The 21,583-nt window shown below is 42.1% G+C and overlaps 2 protein-coding genes across 3 annotated transcripts; both read right to left on the reverse strand.

Moving 5' to 3' along the window:
- Nucleotides 1-4,310: 4,310 nt before the first annotated feature.
- Nucleotides 4,311-8,043, reverse strand: LOC111271382 (uncharacterized). Of its 2 annotated transcripts, none has more exons than XM_022852127.2 (2): nt 7,295-8,043; nt 4,311-6,615 (listed from the first exon to the last, which is right to left on the reverse strand). In XM_022852127.2, the coding sequence occupies exons 1-2, from the start codon at nt 7,307-7,309 to the stop codon at nt 5,995-5,997; spliced, it is 636 nt and encodes a 211-aa protein (XP_022707862.1). In that variant the 5' UTR covers nt 7,310-8,043; the 3' UTR covers nt 4,311-5,994. The 2 variants fall into 2 exon arrangements, with proteins under 2 accessions (XP_022707862.1, XP_022707861.1); XM_022852126.2 differs by lacking the exon at nt 7,295-8,043 and adding an exon at nt 7,050-7,282.
- Nucleotides 8,044-12,765: 4,722 nt separating this feature from the next.
- LOC111271394 (uncharacterized) lies at nt 12,766-21,027 on the reverse strand. Its single transcript, XM_086972905.1, has one exon. It carries the CDS (start codon nt 20,783-20,785, stop codon nt 19,796-19,798), a length of 990 nt encoding a protein of 329 aa, XP_086829031.1. The 5' UTR covers nt 20,786-21,027; the 3' UTR covers nt 12,766-19,795.
- Between the last annotated feature and the right edge of the window lie 556 nt (nt 21,028-21,583).

Below are 21,583 nucleotides of genomic sequence, written 5' to 3' on the forward strand. Positions count from 1 at the left end.
TACAACTCATTAAACAGTCAACGTTTTGGAAGAATTTTACGTTACCTTTGGTTACGTTTGATTCTATTGTGTGCCTATGAAAGTATTTCCACGACCCATCGCACCCTGTCTGAGTTTCCGCACTAAATAAATAAGGCAGATTCTAAATATCTTACATTCAAGAGATCCGAGCTAAAATGATCACTGCTTGTTTTAACAATATCGCCGCTCAGAACCGTTTTTTAGATACTTTCTCGGGTTATCTATTTTAGGAATGCTATGAGTTGTCTACGTATGGCCAAGATGAATACGTTTTGTTCATCTTTCTTCGAAATGTTTGCCTCTTTTAGAGTATAGTACAAAGATAACAGCGGACTGGTCAATGGATGAAAATTTCAGCCGATTATATATGTGCTATACTTACAAGTAAGTCATCACAGATTAGCCGCCTTCGCTGCTATCCTATTATACGACTCGTTGTCATTTGTCAAGTTGACAAATGGCGTGCTTGATTACACTTGAGATGGTCTTGTCGTTATGTCGTCTGAGAAGACGGAAATACGTCTTTTTCTCGTCGTTCTTGTAAGGATACAAGTTCTACACCGGTTCAGGACGCTATACGCAAATAATTAGAGTCATATCAAACAAGTTACTATTGGTTCTTCAATTGCAGCGTGTTCTAGCGTTATGTCCACGATAGGTAAGTGGTGCGGTAAACGCATTCAAAAAACGATTTCTATTTATTTGATCCCTGTTGCGTGATAGCTTTCTTTAATTGAGGGTTTAAAATGACTGAACGTCTCCTACTTGTTGCTCGAATGGACTTTTTCTTTTACAAAGCTAACTATTATGCCACGAACATCTCTTCAGACAGGAAACCTGTATTTTTTTTGGGAAACGAGTCTAGTAACGAAATATTGTAGCGTCAAATATACAGTTTACCATCCTTTCCTCTAATGTAATTCATGTAGTCAAAGCGATGAAAACTATGGAAAGATTACGAAAATGTTTGAACTCTTACGTTCGGGGCACGCAGCTTATCTCTTATGACTTCTTTTAGCTCTAATACTTAGTTACGCTGCAAGCATGCAGCGAAGACGCTCATAGAAAGGAAATCAACCTGCCCCAGACGCAATACCACGCTAACGACCGGTTAGAAAATAATCCCGTCAATTTCTAGACACTAGACGCGTTTAAAAATCGTTAGGAAGAGAGAGCCCAACCTACTAAATGCTACCGCAGTTATTTTATTGTAGTCGGTTCAAAGAAGTATATGGCGTTCTATAATTCATACGACTACTTGTCTGAGACTTGGCCTGTTTCGTCTGCTACTTGTTCGACCTTCAGAAGAGGGTTTTTTTAAACGAACGTCCTAAGCGAGCATGAAATATCTCAGCATCAAAAAACGAGTCGGCTGGGAAAATTGTCGAGTAAAAATAGCACCTGTCCGCCGGACTAAATTAATGGTGCTTTAAATATTGAACTCCAGACGTAGAGACAAATTGAACTCGAGTATGCAGATTTACGTCAGGATAAATGGCTAGATGAGTAACTAGAGGATGCAATAGAAATCAATATGCATAATACCGAACCATAGATAGATAGTCATCAATACAAATCACGAGCACAGGCACCTCTCATATCGAGTACATTTCTGCACACTAGTAAACTTACGAGACACATCCCTGCTATCAAATGCCTCAAAAAAGCAGTAGCAGACGAAATGAACAGAACGTCCGTACAGCGTTGAACCCTAGCTAGAAGGTCAAGTCAAGCTAGAACAGAGAGACAATTACATTTATATTCGTTGTGGAAATACCTAGGGATACGTGATGCGGAATCGTTTTCATCCGACTCCCAAAAGCTATCGGTCGTATAGAATAGGCTTTTGCGATTTTTTTATGCTAATAGAAAACTCTGTAGAAAAGTTCTGTTTACAGTGGTGCGCAATGCAGACTGAACCGAGTTAAATTAAAACTGACTTTGCCCAATGTGACCCAGAGATCTAGAATAAATCCATCGAGGCTCTGGATCTATAAGTCTGAACTGTACGTTTGCAGCGAATCACTTGCGAGATTATAAACTTTTCCTAGAGAAACTTCCTATCTCGAAGTTGTATAGTGATTGTAACGTTCGAGCTCAGATTCCGTGAGTAAGCTTCACTGTATGATGAATTTGTTTAAGTCTAGATTCAAATGAAATGAAAATGTCCGTATTACCAATCGTCAGGCATTAGCTGTGCCTTAGGTAAAGGATGTATTTGAAATAAATACCTTATTAGATTTTATGAATGCCTTACAATCCACTCACATAGGGATGGAGTTTATCGAAATTTTATCACTCAGCTCTACACCATATTTAAACTTATATTTTTTTATCTTATCTTTCTTTTAGCTTATCTTTTATTTATCTCGCATGTGTTTTCTACCTAACTTTAGCTGTACGGCATTCCAAATTATAGACAAAAACTGGCCAAAGGCCTATAGCTTTTCTGCACCGCTCCATTGCTCAATACTGTGGGTACATTATGTAATCCTATTTATGAAATGCAAGCTAGCTCTAACCCGTGGCCGACTTTATATAGGAAAGATAATGTGCTAGCCGAATATTCATTATGACTTCATCACGATTCAAACAGCATGTATTATAAACAAACCGTACGTGGGTTGGGGACGCAGTGAATGAATACGTTTGCTGTCTCGCCAAGACTCCTATTGACAGGTACCTAGAACTGTACGAGAAGGCGAGGGGCTTACACTACAATAAACTCACAAATGGACAACAGTCCTTTTTGCTGATTTTGAGGGTGGGCTTTAATCGCTTGGCCTTCTCCACGAGAGCACTTGGGAGCTATAAAGGAAACTTCAGCGCCCGCTGCTGACGTTTTACCCGCAAAAGCCATGTGTAACCTCTTTAGATTTCTGAGGGAATCTCTTGGCGTATGCTCGCAAAGACGACCGACTGCTCTATCACCTAAATTGTGTCCTAAGCACTTTTCCATTTATATTTTTTGCTATGTACGCACAACCCATTTTAACCAACAATGCGGATTTTTTTCAGTATTACGTAAAAGTACTATTGTTTTTTTAAATGGTGTATTTGACTTAAATCAATTAATTATTTAAACGTTATTTAGAACATCCGCGAAGCCATGCTTAATATCTACACTTTTAGATTTCCATCTTTCTAATCTTACCTTCGCAGGAAACTCGAAAAAAATCGAAGAACATATCTTTGAGCAAGTTTCTTACTAGAAGATCACTAAAAGGCAATAGCGATAAAGACATGATCGGTAATATAAAGATTCACAAGAAGAACAGGTTCAATTGAGGAAAAGAGGACGGACAAAGCAGACCAATGATCTTCACCCAATAGGTTTACATTGATACAATTGATTGCCGGAGGCATTGTGCTGTTAACTAAAGGTCACAATGTATACGAATGTGTCAGTTCACTGTGACTGAAAAGGTCGTTTCTTTTGTCTCATGACGGTGATAAAAAGAAAGAAGCGAAACGTGACAAATGGTCAACGCTCTTATATCTCTGACAAATCTTCACGGTGAGATCTTAGCAATTTGTTAAACGATAGCGCTACGCAGGGCGTTCCGGCGACTGAAAGTAACTTGACCTGATTTGGCTATACGTACATATCTTTATTCACTGCCCACCCATCGCCTAAATCAGAAGATCACAAGCGCTCACAGCCAGGGTCGTGGAAATGCCGACGAAGCCTTATGTTAGTGTCTTGATATAAAGGACGATTTGCTTTGCAAAAACATCAATACTTGAGAAAGTAATTAATTCGGGCAATGCGTCTTTAGCCAGCGCGTGCTAATTATGGCGGGTCTTCCTAAGTCTTGAGACGTGTGACCTATTCGAACGCTTTCCGTTGGGGCCAGCCGTCTATATGATAGTCGAACCAAAAAACACCTTCGAAATATTTTGTGTACACGACGCTGAGCCCTCTCAGTGAGTAGACCTTCGCTATCGGTTAAATTTAGAGCGAATATTCGGTTTCATATTGGTAAAGAAACGCTTGATGAAGTAGCACCTCCTATTCGAACGGTGGTAAATGATAATTCCAGCAGCGTCTAGAAACAATAGTGAATAGATATTTGGCACATAGAGCGTATCACCATTATATGTCAGTCAACCGTTACCTACTTTAGCCTGTTTGTCGAATTACAAGTCTATAGGTTGTGAAGTCTGAAGAACGAAATCCTTACTTCAGCTTTCTATGACAGACTATAACAGGTACCTAAAATAGTGTGTGCCTAAATTCTCCATGTAGGCCCATTCATTTTGTTACCACAACAAAATATGGCGCGGGGACCAGGTCAACATACCTTTTACTTTTTATTCTCTATTATTTTCACAGCTAACTAATGAAACAAGCGATGGTTGAGTAGAAGAAGCACTGGAAGGTATGTGTGCAGGTATTAAGCATAAGCTGTCAACTTCAACCCTCAAATTACTGAGAAACGTATTTTTTTAACCTTTCAGTTTATTTTTCCAACTTGTTTTTTACTGTAGGTTACGACTGAGCTCGTGCTTGTAGATTTCCCCTTTTCACACATCGACCTGTTCATGGCTTACGAAAACGGTCGCGCACAGGTTACGACTGCCATAACGAAATGGTACAATTCATGTAGCAGAAGAACCTTTCGATAGAATAAAAATTGCTGGACGAAATCGTGGCATTGCTGAAAGAAGTGTGTTTGCGATCTACCTACGCGTGTTCGGAATATGTATAGTTAACCTAAGAAGTTTCGCTGTTTTTCCGGTCATAGTAAAGAAGAAGAAAAGCTACTTTCATTTTACCTCCAATTACGATATCCAGCTCGTATAGTTAATACTAAATCTATTACTAGCAACGAATTCGATTCTTTGCAATTATGCTTAAAACTCAATATATTTAAACGTTATAGCTTCACCGCTAAACTTGAATTTGAATTGTCCCCCCCAGTAAGATACTACACTAGTTATCGTTATATTCATGATCTTGTGTATGATATGAGGGCACTTGTGTTTATGAAGATCCTATTTTTAAAATGAGTAGTAAGCCTATCTTGTTCTGCTGTTTACAACGGGCCGAGGTTTTTGTAAGAGGCAAAAACACGTGGTACTCGACGTCGTATTCTTCCACGAACTTAAGTAGCACCGTGTATATGTGCATATAATAGTCCCTAGGAGGGCTGAATTTTTGGTGAACGCATTTTTTGTACGTTACAAATCAGAAATAACCAATGAGAATCATCACACCTGGTGTAAAGTACTAAGTCACAGTCCCTATTACTTACTTGTTATTAAGCGACTAGTTAATGCGATACTTACATAAATCTAAATATCATCATCTGTCTAGCGTTCTTACAGTTTTATGAAATCTCTTCCAAAGTGCAGTGAAAAGACTTCTTCCTGGAGTCTCCGCCATTTAAAAAGGAGATAGATATATATAAGTATGTACATTCTGCTCAGTTGACTTTGCCCCGTTACTAAAGAGAATAATTTTTAATTTCACCAATATAGCTATACTTACTACTAGAACCATAAATACGCATCATCGCCGGTCACAATCTTTCTAATAGCAGTTACGGGGCAATAGACGGTAATCGGCAGATTCAATCAGCGGCCCGATTAAAGGCCAATCGAGTCAAAAAGAACTAGTTAAAAAAAAAGTACAAGTAGTATTCATTTAGATCTTTGACGTGGCTATAGTCATATGTTATAGATATGACGTTCTACCCGTCTGACAATACAGTGCTGTGTAGCGGTACACCGAAACCGAGATCATTTTCCCCTTAAGCGCACTTGCTTAGGCTGCTAAGAACGTGCAGCGTGCGTAATGGCTATTACTCACGTCGTGTCTAAATACAGCGGTTGTATTGCTCTACGGCACGAAATCAAGACATCAATATAATATAGTATAATGGCAAGTGACACGAGTCACCATTGAAGTTAACTCTCTTGAAACTTCACAATATACCTACAGTGCATATACATCTACTATGGCGACAATTACACAACGTGGCTAAAAGAAACTGTGTCATCGGGAATTCTCGGTAAAACCAAAGGCGAGCGCTTTTTGTGATAATGATACACAATGATCATGTTTGGTGGCACATTTGTAACATATTCCGTGATTCGTTTGTTTGACGCTACCGTTTTTTCCTTAGTCGACTCGACGGTGATAGCGGACCCGACAATAACCCTGGCCTCGAGACTCTCGGCCTGCAAATAACCAAAGTCACGCGCAGCCTGTTCTTCTTTGGCTGAAGTTAGTGGGACGGCGTTTTTTTCTAGCAGCGGCCGATGGTTGGAAACGGTAGCACCAGCGGCATTGCTGTGCGCCAGACCCACAACCTCTCCCTGACTGACCACAGAGTCCGCGTCGACGCCCGCGGTTTTGCTGTTGGCTGTTCTGACTAACGCCGCTTGGAGATTGTTGTTGTCGTTGTTGTTGTGGTTGTTAAGACCGACCGGAAAGGGTCCCGACGCAAGCGGAAGCTTGGCTACGTCGTTCTGCTTGTCCGCTTGTAAACAGCCGCTCCCGCTCCCACTGCTACATTTGAAGTGGTTGAACAGCTCGCCAGCTCTAACACCGCCCTGCTGTCCTGCGGCGATGAACACGAGAACGACCTGCAAACGGGTGTACACACAAAAACGAAACGCAGCATCCACCAGCAATGGGCGAGTCAGCTAAATGCTCCTTCTTTGCTCTCTGTCTGTTCGTCCTCAGGCAGCTAAACTGCGCTTCTGCGCTTTCTACCTCCCGCTTCCCCCAACTACCGCCTGTAGACCCCTGCGGGTCAACTGCTTGAGCCTGCTGGCCGCAAAACCCAATTCCACACACATCGGGCCAATCAGCATCCCAACCGGGCTGGGCCAAACCCCCGCACGTGAGAGCTTTCTCCCTACCCCTTCCACCTAACTGTAACTGCGGCACTCCACTGCTCACAAGTTGATGGCGAGTGAACCCGAAGCGTGTAAACACAAACTAAATCCAAATACACAAAATACACAATACAACACACACGCCTCGGGCGCGCCCAAAATCTAAGCACTCATACGACCTTTTTACTTGAGCGTCTTTGTGGTACGTTTTTTCCGTCATTGAAAACAGCGCCGTCGCCGGAGCGGCCGCCGCCGGAAAGAACCGTAATTACACTGTTGCCCAGATACGCGCACATGATACCAATATAACGCAACACCAGTCTCGAGTGTCGGAGGACAAGGAAAAGCGTCTATACTTTGGACAACCTATTCACGTTATCGAAATCCGGGTAATTGTCAGCATCTATCAATTGCGTATGCTTACCACTGCTAGCCCCATTGCTGACACAATAGAGTTGGGGTAGTTACTTCACAGAGTGATAAAACCCGACCACTATGGTATTTTCCTTCTAGTTGCTCTTCCCTGGGACGAGCTATTGCGTTTCTCTACCTGAAGCTGTTCTTCTTCACTCTATATATTGGTAAGTTTGCTGCCGAAGTGGACAGGCCTCAGCCTTTAAATAGGTGGCTAAGCTTTGGCGCGTTGAATTTCTTGCTGGCAATGGTGCAGGCGCTGAGCGTCTCCCCATCGCAGCTCCTGGACGAAAAGCAAGAGCGATTTTCTTTTCCATCCCACCAAGCTGTGAGAGAGCGTGCTGGCCTCCGGCTGGCTACCTTTTCAGCTGCTGCTGCCACCGAAGCAGCGATTACTTGGGCAGACTTTACGTTAGCTGCGGCTCCTTGCGACTGTTGCAGAGTGCAGAGTCACTCATGCTGCGCCATAAGCGTCCACCGCCATCGCCGTCATCACCGTTCACTAGAACATGGTTGGCTGAATAACTAGGTGGCAAGAAAGTTCGCTAGCTTGCTTGCTTACAGCCGAAACACGGCACCTATAGAGACACGGCGCCTCCATACCTAGCACCTCGCTGCGTTCACCTGGCGACGTTTGTGACGACAGTAACAGCGACCTTCTGCGTTTCATCGTCGTTTTTGTGTAAGTATACGAATCGTCCGACCCAAACTCCGCCGTACGACTTTTGTTGCCTGCGTCATGTTCCAAGCATCGCGGCAGAGCAATACTTCTGGCGCCTGCTTGCCGCCATCGTAATCACCCATCCGCTGATGATGCCCGCAGATAACACGTTCAGTTAGCCAGTCAGTCGCGCTCCCTATGACGCCGATAAGAGTAGTAACATCAGCAGCAACACTAACAATAGCAGCGTAAACATCGCTTTCCATCGCGGAACCAACGCACGCCCAACTTATGGCAGTCTCCACGCGGTGGCTTTCGATAAGCAACTCGTGCGGCGACCAAGCAACGAGACAGGACGCCACCTTTCTGTAGTCATGGCGCTCTGCTACACAGGTTGGTCTATGTGAGAAACAGATAGTCGCTGGCCTACTTGGTTACTAGCTCTTTTCCTTCGGTGGCAGCAGTAGCTGTTAGCGTCGTTTTGAGGTTAGCTGATTAGTTCGTCAGTTCGTTTACTAGTCTATCGGTTCATCTCCATCGAAACGGACATAGCCCAAATAACGCCAGTAACTGACCAAGCCCACTGAGCGAACGTCGTTATAAGATGGTACACCAGCGAGAATCCAGAGCGACTGCTAGATGAACTGCGAAAACCCGACAGGAAAGGAGCCAAGTACGAGGTAAGAGTGAACTGTGTGTGAGGACCACGAGAGTCGAGACTCCGCCGGCACGGTGACTCGCTCGATGGCTCCTGGATGCTGCAAGGCATCACTCGGCATTCTTCCGCCGGCGAAACCTACCTTCGCTACGGCAAACAGCCTCCAAGAGGGCTTCTGACCGACTGCCCAGCCGCTAGTCAGCCAGCCGCTAACCAAAAGCAGCTAAACTAAGCGAGCGGACGGTGGTGCATTTGCTGTCGGCCCTTCTATCCCGCCTCCGCGGAAACGTCACGGGATAATAAAAGCCGAGATACGACAAAAGTCGACGGCATCCCATCATCGTCTTAACTGCTATCATCAACCATTATTCGACGCCGGCCTAAACAGTTCTTTTCGCTTCACCCCCAAGGAGCTGAATCGCTGTGAAGCAGGCATTGGCTGACGGCTGCGGCAAAAACTGTCCCCTAGAAAAGGGAGGCTGGATAGCGAAGCCCTTAACCTGTAAACCTTGCTAATTAGTTTGTTTCACACGCCGCTCGCTTTCATCCAACTGTTCATTGCCACCAGCGGCGGCTGGCTGCTTTTCTCTGCCGTCGTTGTCAAGGGAGGTTCATCGATAGAATTTGGAAATTCTCATCATCGTAGCGCCGATACCGACCACCATCCGGACGTCATCGCCACCCTAAGCGGTAACAGACCGAAAGAGATTTTGATAGACATGATGAAGGGGGTTGGACCGCGGCACAGAAGAGGATCATCTATGGCGACTACCATAGTAATGGTCCATTTGGCAGCCCGTTAACACGTTGGGCTAGCAAGCGGAGAAGTCCGCTCGCCTGTATCAGAGAGACGGCGAACGAGCGACAAGCGAGCGGACTCGATATTCGACGTCTGACTAGGTCTCATTAGTCATTTGAATTATTGTCATTGACCTCCAATTCTACGCTAGCGAGCGGGCAGCTCTAGCAGTGGATGGAATTCGTAGAATCTAGTTTGGCACGCTAGCACAGGAAATGGCACCATCTAAAACGAGGATGGAACTGGTAGCCTGAGGTCGCACGCGGTTATAGATAACTTTCGAATTCAACGAAAAACCCGCTAAACTCAGCGGGGCTTTTTTAAGCGCTATTTTGTCTCACCACGTTTGGAAATGTGCTCCCCGGAACCCCGAAGTCAAACACTTAGCCAGGCAAGCTAATTAACGAAGCCATCGCATATAACGCAACGATTAATAAAAGCGAAGAAGATTAGACACATATACATAACATACATTATACATATATATATATATATATATATATATATATATATATTATTTTGCGCTTAAGTCGGAGCAACTTTGGCGGCTTGTTTGTTCATCTGCTACGCCTAGTTCTAAAAAAAAAGTCAGTTCTTTTTAGAACACCAAAGCACCGTTTCTGTACTGTTTCTAAAATTTGACCAAAGATAAGGTATAATCCAACCAAAACGTTGAAAACTTCGAAATCGCTGGTCTACGTTATAGCCAATTGTCACGAGGCTCCTGAAAGATTTCCATGATCCTCAATAGGGTTTCGGTTTAAAGAGCTTAAACATTTATTAGGAAAGCTCAAAAAACCATTTTTGATATACTCGGATTTCCTATACAGGAGGAGAATATCAATTATTAATAAATAGATAATTACAGCAGTCAGCCTTTTGTAGCTTTCTAGATCCAGTATTCACTCCTTGTATTCTTGGCGGTACTGGCGTGCTATTAGGCCACAATTTCATTCCGATAAATTTTCTTGTATATAGCTTATTTAAGTGACACCTTAGTAAATTCACACCTATCAATATAACTTACTACGAAAAAGTTATTATATCTGCTAGGACTAACGCTTCTAGAACTAGGTTGAAATATAATCCCAGAAATAAAACTTAAGAAAATTCATTTCGACGTATCACTACTGTATATATACACACACACACACACACACCAATTTATACACAATACAATATCCAATTTATACAAGAATATCACAAGTTTTATGACCGAATTTTCGTAAAAAGAAGTTCTGAAAGTTGTGAAACGCTATAACTTTCCAATATGTTGCGCAGCTCGGTATACAGTTAAGATGCGAAGTGGCAAAAACAAAAGCGACCCTATTTTATGGGGCGCTAGAATTCGAGACGACTGTTAGTGAGACATTTTGGCGTTGCATTTAGGTACAAAAATACAAATAAAGTTTGATATATTATATTGCTTTGAAATCGGGGCGAGGGTGGCGAGGTGGTGTTCTAGATATTGCTTTTGAACTGTGAAAACGACAGTTGTCAACTGCTAATGATTTTTTTAACGTATCTGCTAACGTATTGTTGTATGACGGCCTTGAAATCACGACACGGTACAATAACTTAGTTAAAACCCTAAATTGTGAACCGCACAAAACTAATCTTAATTTTTATAGTATCTAGTGATTGTATGTACGCTAACACTAGATCTAAAATGGTACGTTAAATAAATACGATAAAATGAAAAGGTGTTTATATATCGCTTGCTGTGCCAATTCGGTTAACTTCATCATAATAATTTGTCAGTTTAGTAATTAAGCGTAACAGAACTGCACGGATTTTTATTCCTATAAAAAGGCTCGAACATGTAACAGTTTCTGGTGGCTTATTTATGGCGGAATCACAAGGCCAAGACGCTGATTGAAGTCAACCAACTGGGCAACAATTACGAGACACGAAAACACCTACCTACTATCACCTAGTTACTTTGTGTATTGCTGGCCGTTGTCCCCCCCCCATAAATAAAAAAATAGTTCTCTCGTTACCTCTATGGATACAGCTTGGATTGTTTTATGGTAGATATCTTCGTAGCCAAATTGAGCGGCCTGTTTATGCGAATTCAGGCTATGCAGCATGTCGACTGGCCTATTCCACTAAACAATGAGCTATTCGCCGAAAACTGACAAGATCGATGGTTTTGTTAGCAAAGAGGACGTCATCATCAAACAGTAGAATAGCGGATCTCAGCGTGGACAGTACCGATGCGTTAACGCGCGCTTTCCTTTTACTACGCCCTTTCTCGCCACCTTTCAAGATCAAGGCAATGTACTATCAGCCAGCCTTTACCCCGGCTTGCCAGGTTCATCATTCGTTTTATGTGAGAATAATTCCAACAATCGTAAACACTACGAGTGGCCTATTACGGCATCGAAAATAGCAATCGGAGAAGTAAAAATGTATGATAATCTACGGAATTCACTTTTGCTGTTGTGGCCATCGTAGCTGCCACTAGAGGTTCGTTAGCGTGTTGGCATTTTTGGGCAACAGTCAACACTGCGTGAATTGCTATGAGTGATAGCATCACGTCCTGGCGACAAGATGGCCATCGACAGGACGGTCTCTCTTAGGAATGAAAGAGAGGCGGCCATCGACCGAGTTAACACACGTCGTGATTAAGTCATCTATGAAGAACATAAACCTCCTTAGGCTGGTCTCACAGCTAACAACCAATCACTCTGTAGACCGTCCGTACTTTCGAAGATTCATAGATATAACGATTTCATCCAGTTTTCTATCGGGTAAAGGAAACTATAGAACAATGAACCGATGCGCAATGTCAGTAAACGGTCTAGAAACCTTTGAAAACACCCCATAATGCATAATTACTTTCAAGAAATACAATGGAGATAAATATCTATAATAATATATAATTAATATATATTTCTGAGCGTATCTGCTGTATTTTAGTAGATTAAAATACTTGTTAAAATAATTGTGCTTTTTACTTAAGAGAACAGTACATATTGCCTTATACTGTTTATGTGCTTTATATAATTATTCTGCTAAAAACATCAGTACATAAAGACAAAGCAGTCTTTTTTTTTTTTAATTTTATCCTGCATGTAACGGATTAAAGTAATTCGATCGCTGATGAGGCTCAGGCCTGCAATTTTTCCTGTTCCAACCAAACGCTTAGCCGTCTAGGCCACTGAGTTATTGTTCGAATACAGTTCATCCCTATTTGTTTCTAGCACTCTCCTATATCTTTTTGACTACAACGTACCTATCCTGTTTTAAATTAGACTTTAATGATCATCTGTACGAGAAACTATAAGGTTATTTAAGCTGTTAAACCTTCTAATTTCCTATAACGATACGTACCTGCATACCAACGTACCACAACACTGCTTTACCTGGCATGTATTTATATTTATTATCGAACGCTCCTCTCTTGCAAATCATAATATTATGTTAAAGATTTGCCACGAAACAGTCACGATGGCATTGAGTCATCGATAGTCATTTTGCTGTGAATTTGAATATAGTTTTGATGATTATTTATATAACTTCTACTTAATTACTTACTTAACGATCTCGTACATTCGAGCAGGAATTTCCTTGAATCATTTAGTTCAAAAGTTTTACCAGCGATCTGTCTCAACTTCGATCAGTGCTTGTACAAAACAAGCTTCGAAGCCTGGGAAACTGGGTTGGGCAGCATCGCCTAACAGAAATATCACTAAAATTTGTGGCCTATTTTCGGCACTCAATGTATCAACGGTAGCTGCCGCTTGTCTTTGCTATCTGGACATTCTGTTCATATCACGTATCTGGTTCAACAAACGTCTACTTGGACACAATCACAAATTTCGAGTAATTAAGCAGATCAATATTGACAATACTTGGTTGATATCAATTCGTAGTAGTAGATATTTTACCAGGCTTCCACGATGCCTAATAATCGTACCTAATTAAAATTGTGATCATAATAGAAGTATAAAAATACAGAAATAGCAGAAATCATGGTAATCATCGTAGGCAATACTAACAGTGATCGCTGTTAATCAAACACAAATACAATGTACAGTCGAGTCATACACAACCATTAGATGCTAGACCTCTGTTATTATATTATATTAATAGGTAGACCCTTACGGACCTAACATATTGCTTTGTCAAGACCCTTTACCGAAGGTATTGAGTTGTCGCGAAGACACAATTATATATGACAGTAAATATAATTGTTCCATTAACATACGAATGGCCCATTTAGCTACCAATCAGGCCAAGAGCAAGCCTTTAACGAAAACAAGGTTATTTCCGGGGTTCTTAGATAGAAGTCTTATATTAATGTGCACTCTCCATTGATCATCCCTGCTTGGTTGGAAACAAAAGTTGTTGCCTGTGGCGTCATCAAGTCGTTATTACGACGCTGAGCGCAGCTTGTGCGACTTTTGACTAAGCACAAAAAGCGAAACAGGCCGTCCGAACGACCGCTGGATGTCTTCACTTGTTTTTATTGTCACCCTGAAAGCCTGTAATAGCGTGCTCTTGTATGTACAGGGTTATCAAATTAAATGATACGATTATATTCCTGCTGCTTCCTTACCACAAGACGCATGACGCGCAAGGCTCATTTGAACATCACAGTAAGCTCGCCACGGTAGCTGCAGGGGCGAAAATCTACGAACATGTACTCGGAATGACTAATGAAGATTCTTAGATGAGTGTACGGCTTATGATTTCTTCTATGTCTATAACTGTGTTCAGCGTAGTTCTGTGTGCACTTACAAATGAAGAGCCCACCGCTACTATAACGCCTCTGACGGAGAGACAGGCTTAACATAGGCCCCTGTGATAGCTTAGGTGGGTGACGTATTTGCCTGCTAATCTTAGAGACAAGCTATAATCTAGGTTTGAATCCGGGCACAAACACGTTTCTCGATGGAAGCCAACTGTCTGATAAAATAACCTAACGGAGGTACCGAACATACGACTTGAAGCATAGGGGCTTGAAATATGCAGCCTACATGCCTACCCGCAGGCCTGCTCCTGCCTCGGCGTCACCGGCTCTGTCGTATCATTGACCCTGTCGACACTGAGACAAATGACAAGTGCATCTAACTGACAGATACGAGCACTGTTTGGAGCTTCCGGTGACGTTGCACGGCGCATCGTTCGTGGCGTAACGCGTCAACCTCCTTTATGACAGTTGGATTGATCTGAGTTCCGTCGGCCATGCTAGCTGGATGATTACGTAGTTCGCTTTGGCTGTATTCTGTTATTCTCGACGTTCGACTGTCGTCTGTTAATCTGTGAGGGTGTTTATGTATGCATGTCCGTATATCTATAGAGTTTGTGGTTTTCGGCATATGTAACCATTTATCTGTAGGAATGTGCGTCGTCTGTTGCTTTGAGTGAGACTACGTAGATAAACGATGCGTCTCGTGTGCGTGATCATGATTGGCAACGTATAGTGTATGGCTGTTTTTTTTTTTTTGACTTTTTGGATACAGAACAACGGTGCCGGCGCTTACAGGAACCATTGGGAAAGAGTATGGGATCATCTAGGGCTGCATAACTACCGAATCAATTAAGTCGACTAGAGGAGTTATGGAGTTACCATGGGGGTCCCCGTCGAAATGGGGCGGGAGACCACAGTAAGCTAGCGCACAGGACCAAGGCATGCCAGGTCATTGCAGCCGGCGGTTCAAAGCAGACAGACAATGAATTATGAATAGAGCACCTGTAGCTGGGAAAAGCCCGACGTTTAGATGGCGAACGGGAAAGAGTGGAACGGACTGCACCTCGAAGAAACTTGGATCGCTTCAGGACGCTGTACAAGACGTGGCGGAAAAATGCACGCCTGGCCAAGATGAGACTGGACAAGACATTCGATACAATGTGAAAGGTTACTGGGTATCAGGAGAGCTTGTTGGAGCAAAGATGAGATCAAGCCTCAATAAGATGAATTTGCGTCCGGATTGCAATTATTGTTATAAGGCTGGGCTTCACGACCTGCGAATACTACAGCGATCGGTAACAGCTCAGCCTCGAAACAATACACTATCCGTCAGGATCGGATGATACAAAGTAAAGAACGCATCTTGGCTGAAGCAACTACGAAAAAAGGACAGCTCAGTACGTCCATTAATAGTATTGTAAAAAAAGTTCCTGTGTTTTTAGGAGGGCTATTGACGAATAGGAAAGTGGTAAGGCTGCCGAGTATCATGGCCATTACTTCTAAGACAGGGTTTCAATAATATGTGGATTAAATAAACACACGCACAATATATATATATATATATATATATATATTATATATGTATATATTGTGTGTTTTAATTGTGAGAGACGTATTTTTTTCTAGTTTTATTTGTCCCATATACTCGCGTTTTAGACATCAGTGAATATATAAGTTAATAACTGAGCATCGAAATGGATATATAATAGAGTATTGTCTCCTCTCCTTTTTGTACCGTCTATTAGGTATACGATTATATTTCAAAACATATCAACCGGCGACAAAATATCGATAAGCAGGACGTGTGACAAATGCTTGCAAATTTCGATCGTTTTGAACATAATAATTCATTTGAAATTATTCCTCGTCCACTGCTCTGTAATCTCACCAACAATTTACTTGTACGGAAACAAAAACTTGTAGTAAAAAGCCTCTTACCCCGTACATTGTACAATGTACATAATTGATTGTCAAAAAAAAATAAAAGTCAACATATCCAGGAAGCACGTAAAGCGAGCAATGTCCTAATCAGGCAAAGCATCGTTTGTGAAGGTCACGAGAGTGCTCTATGATTCTTCGATTGAATCTATTACAGCTCTTAACCCTTCGACGAGAACTACAATTCGGGTGACGACTTGCATCAAACAGCGGTCGGTCTACCTGAAACAGTATTATGCACCCGCATGAGCCTATCTCAAAGTACACACAATACGCCCCTTTCAATAAAAGTAACAAATAACACACAACTTTCATACGAGATGCATAGCCAGTGCGTGTCAGCGTTGACTGTTGGCGCTCCTGACAATACATTTGAATGGTGTTTTCTGAAAAATTTGTCTCATTTATTTTTTTCTTATATTATACTTGGCAGTGGGTAGCAATTTGTGAAATCAACGACACAGCAATCGGATGTTCTTGTGGCCCCTTCATGAGCTCTAATCTCGGTGTAACAAGATCGCAGCGTTCGCTGACCATTGCGCACAGAGGAGTCCAAGTCTGTAGCTAATCACGTCCGATTTACATCTACTAGGACGCAGTGACATGTCGACGCCAGAGAGACGCCTCACACAAACAGTAAATAGAGAGTTAAGATTATCAATCAGTAAGAGAAAAACCAACAGCGTTAGATGTAAAAACAGATCTACGAGAGACGACAACATTCGTCGCTTTAGCCCGTACTCATGGAAGAATAACCAAACATGCGAACAGATGATATTTCTAATATTGTCATTTGTGAAAATCATGTTATGACAGGAGAACAATTAGGTACCTGTACGTAAAAAGCTTCTTTTATCACTGCTTTTGAACGTCTTATAATTTTGGCACACTGCTACATTTCTACTAGTTGTACATAAAAAGCAGGTTTGATACATGTTGCTTGCAAAAGCTCGCAGCGCCCAATATTAATTAGAATAACACCAATCCGAATGTTACTTTTAACTTCAGGACGATGTGACAGCTCCTCTGTGCTTATGACCTATGTGAGATATGGAGAAATTTTTGAAGTTTCGAGCGGTGCTAACGAGGGAACATTCTCCCAGAACAGACCCCAAAAATATGCTTTCTTACGATGTTTTGTCAACTATAGTCATACGTTATAATAACATAAAAGGAGTAATAAATACTTGGCTGGGTTCGCGCCCCTTTTGAACGAAATATCATAACATAGAATGCGGAGTATAATATAATAAGAATTAGTATAATCTTAGTATAGTATAGTCAAAATAGTAATAACAATAATAGTAGACATTAAAGCTATTTTTGCAGCTAGCTGGATGTTGCAGAGCGCAACCGTGTCGATTTTACCCCGCAAAATTAATCCACTAGCGCCATGAATGTGTAAAGGGCTTTCGGTGCGTCTACGTGAGTTACACGGGATGCTGCCGAAGAGAGAGGGTCTTTCAACTACGGGTCTCTGTTACTTTTACCGAAAAGGAAAGCCATTTAGTCACCTACTCGTTACTTGTTCGTCTCATGTCGGAGAACACTCGTGTCGCTATTTTGCACAGGTTTTGCCATCGCCTAGAGAACATCCAATGGCCAATCCCTATAGTTCAATATTTGCATTTTGTTTTGCGTCCAAAACTCCAAATGTTCCATATATATGACTTTGAGAACTCTGCGAACGCCGGCATCCGCGTCTATCTGAACCCAAACTGGTGGCAAATCTGGAGCCTCGAGTTACGCTGCCGGCCACGGTTACGGCCCGAGAAGCGATGCTAGAGGAAGGGTGGCCAACTATCGGAAAGCACAATGCCTTCACGTCGGAAGGAACAAAATTTAACTCATGTAGTTCAGCGTATCGTAATGTATAGCGCCATTTGCATGCGTTGTGGCGAAATGGCGGATTGCCTGGTGGTAATATACGGTGGCCGAAATCATCGAACATAATGCTAAAAGGTCTGATACGTAACCGAGGGCACAATCGAACAAGTCAGTTAAAGGAACGGGCTCGTTTTTAGAGTCATCGATAAAACAGGACATCAGAGAGTGTGTTGTCAGATCTGGTACTATTTGTGGTGTTTACTCAGTGTTTTTGTTTGCTGAAACATAGATTTTATTAGAGCTGTGTTACGTCACGTAGTATAATTGCTAAACATGCTAATGCTTGCCTTGCAAACAAGCCTCCAGAGCATTGTCCCGTTATAGCTCATAGCGGTTCGGACAACAGGAACGAACAAATTTCAATGAGTGGAAGATTCAAAGTACGATCATTAGTTCGATTCTGTGTTTTGTATACCAAAGGAATAAAGAAAAAAAAAAAAAAACAAAAGAAAAGGGAATATAGCGGATACGAAGCTTATTGGCAAACCAGATTGACGCTTATAAGGTAGGACCTTATAAGGTATGAAAAAGCATATTGCCATTACCAATGAACAAATGTAAATTGTCCTAAATAACATTTATAATTTAGTAGTAATGGAGGTACGCCAAGTTAGCAGCGCGTACGTATAACATGGGTATATGATCTTTCAGCACACAATTATATTCCAAGTCAACCTGAATCAGTAACACTGAAATACACGTATACGGTGGTCGCTGGTCGTCAATTTCACTGAACAAATCAGAAACGTAACAGACCGATATCCTCCTGAGAATATTTAAAATGAACAAATGTAAATGATGCCGTGTAAATCTAATGTCGTTTCATCATTGTGTATTGAGTGAAATGCGGCATCGTGATATTTCCCTTCCGGTTCTATACAAATAACGGATCTACCCTCTGCGAATTTTCTAGCATTTGGAGTTATTTGCGCGTCGTATGAATTTGAACAGAGATCGATTAAAGTGATATAGGTTTAGTATCGACGCAGTCTATGCCAATGATACAAACTGATTCACGGGGTATTCCGCGCTCTCAAAATCAACGAAACATCCTGGAGTTGTTTGATATAGAAAAACCAATTTTTTTTTTTTAGTTAAAATACCCTTAAAAAAATAGTTTACTGTAGCTGTTCGGTTCGCCTCAGATTCAATTTTCTTCTTAAATTTAGATGTTTCGGCGACCCGTTTTTTCATAATGATCGTTAACTTAACGGATAATAAAAATTGCGTTTCCGCGCAAATATGGCAAACAAGAGTTGTAGGTAACGAGACCTAAACAGCCATTCAAATACCTACGCAGTTATCAGATGTGATTAATTTAGGGATGGTCCTTGGATAGCCGATTGGCGGGCCGGGCCGGGCCGGTTGTTTAAAGATTGTCATGCACTATGCTTCATATGACGCGTAGGATTCGCGGACTGCCTCGTATAACTAGAGTTAATAATTAAAAACTTAACCTAGATTGACTCTGCTTTGCCTGAATTTGCTGTTAAAAACCTTTATCCAAGAACTTCAATATCGCACAGCACAGCACAGCACAGCATGGGCTGCTATATGAGTGTATCAGCATACTCTAAACAATTAGTTTCCTCATCTTCATTAAGCGATGTACGAGACAACTAAAATGTGACTAGAAATGGGCAGAGTAGTTACAGTTACTTCGGTGTGGTTAACTTATCCTAGTTTTAGGAAATGCCTAATTGAGCAGCTGAGATATAGTGTCTGAAGTACCAAGTTTGTTTTTTGCGGGAACCGCACCCGAAATTCTTTATTTTCAAATGCACACTGAAAGAGTATCCAGCGTAGATCGTCTTTGGGGCAAACCTAGGCCCACGATAAACCGTGCACCGTCTGCGTAGTAAGCGATCTTCAATCTTCCTCACTGCAACCTCTCTTCCAATGAGAATTTAGCGAACTTTTTGACGCATAACGTTTTCCGCAATACTGACATGAGAATGGCCGTTCGCCGGTATGTATTCTTTGATGGTCGTCCCTGTTGTATTTGCTGGAAAAACGTCTCTTGCAGAAGCTGCACTCGAATAGTGCTCGCTTCGCGGTATCGTGCAAACGCATATGCGTGTTTAAATTGCTTTTCGAACTAAACCGCATCGAACATTGCTTACATTGGTGGGGTCGCTGGCCAGAGTGGTGAAGCAAATGACGCTCAACATGCTCTTTTCGCGTAAACGCCTTTGAACAAAGTGGACAGGCGTAAGGCCGTTCACCGGCATGGACTGTCCGTTGGTGGCGGGCGACATGAACTGGATATCGAAATTTTCTACCACAGTCGGGACAATCGTGACGTTTGAGGTTGGGGCAGCTCTTATCGTCGAGGCCGTCCGAAGCACTCGACTGAGTAGGTCTTTTTAAGCCTACTTCTTGAGCTTCTTGAGCCAACGATTTTTCACATTTCTGCGACTTGTCGGCGTCGCTGAATGGTTCTACGTTTGTCGCTGACTTTGTTCGGCTAAACTTCGTCCGACGACGATCCACCCAAGAGACTAGCGAGTCCGAAGAGGCTTCACTATTGTTTCCATCCTCCTCTTGCGACGAAGCAGAAGAAACGTAATATTCAGAACCGCATCCATCGTTTTGATTACTGGAAATTGAACTGTCGGCATCAGTGTCTTCGCTCTCAGAAATCACTTCCGTTAAGTGTCTGCCAAAACTTGGCCCCGGTGACGACTGAAAGACGACCACGTGACGTCGACGAGGGCTTCGCTGGAAGTACAACTGTGTTCTCTCTGTGAGAATTTGCTGTACACTGTTTTTCCTAAGCGGCTTTTGTGCCGGAGGTTCTGTAGCTGCGTCACGCACATCTAAATTGTAGAGATTATTCAAAGAGTTTTGAATAAACATCGGGATTTTCGATATAAATAGAACTGTTTCATAAAGTAAGCAGTGCTCGGAGAGGTCAAAATTGTCGATCCAGATAGCGATATACGAGGGACACTGATGCAGCTGTGTTTTGGGTTCGATTCCGAATTTGTGGCATAATGCAAACAATGCGAAGTATAACAAGTAAATAAAAACGAGGCTTGCTAGTCAAGTTCGAGAACACTTTGAACTGCGTCTGGCGCTTGGGAAAGGGGTATACCCATTTGCTGTGAAATTATCGTTCCGAATAGAAGCTGCCAGCGTGTGCACAAGACATGAAACGTAAAGTGTCGCGAAATAGTGATACTCTTTCCTATTAGGTACTCGTGTCTATTTGTTTTCTCTCTCTCTCTCTCTCTCTCTCTCTCTCTCTCTTCGTTTTCGTTCTGGGTTAACTCTGCGAATAGTCTGCGCGTATAGAGTCCACGACCCTGCCCCAAGTTCAATGAACATAAATACGCACGCGACGATGATAGAATTGAATTGAAACAAACTCAAATCAAATTAGATTTGTCCGCTTCTTTATGGCGACATTAATAATACGACAATTAAGTAAATGCTTCCTACAACAATAATATGCTAAGTAACATGGCGCGTACTGTGCGGCCTAATTAATAGTGACACTGCGGTCTATAACGCATTAGAAAGCTCTGCTTCAACTAACCCTTTAGAGACATGATTAGGAATGAGATAACAGAGCATCAGACATTAGTGGCAAACGGTGGATCCGATGTCAGGAGTGCTACCAGTCATTTCAGTTTAAAGGTCAAGATTCAAAGG

The sequence above is a fragment of the Varroa jacobsoni genome, unplaced genomic scaffold (genome assembly GCF_002532875.2).
Source record: "Varroa jacobsoni isolate VJ856 unplaced genomic scaffold, vjacob_1.0 contig00578, whole genome shotgun sequence".
In the NCBI taxonomy this organism is placed as follows: domain Eukaryota; kingdom Metazoa; phylum Arthropoda; class Arachnida; order Mesostigmata; family Varroidae; genus Varroa; species Varroa jacobsoni.

What these genes read in the sequence shown, in the direction of transcription:
- LOC111271382 (XM_022852126.2), bottom strand. Translation starts at nt 7,166, where the DNA reads ATGTGCGCGTATCTGGGCAACAGTGTAATTACGGTTCTTTCCGGCGGC. An exon ending in AAAGACGCTCAAGTAAAAAG is followed by an intron (nt 6,616 to 7,049) that starts GTCGTATGAGTG and finishes ACCCGTTTGCAG; the next exon opens with GTCGTTCTCGTGTTCATCGC.
- LOC111271394 (XM_086972905.1), bottom strand. Translation starts at nt 20,785, where the DNA reads ATGTTTATTCAAAACTCTTTGAATAATCTCTACAATTTAGATGTGCGT.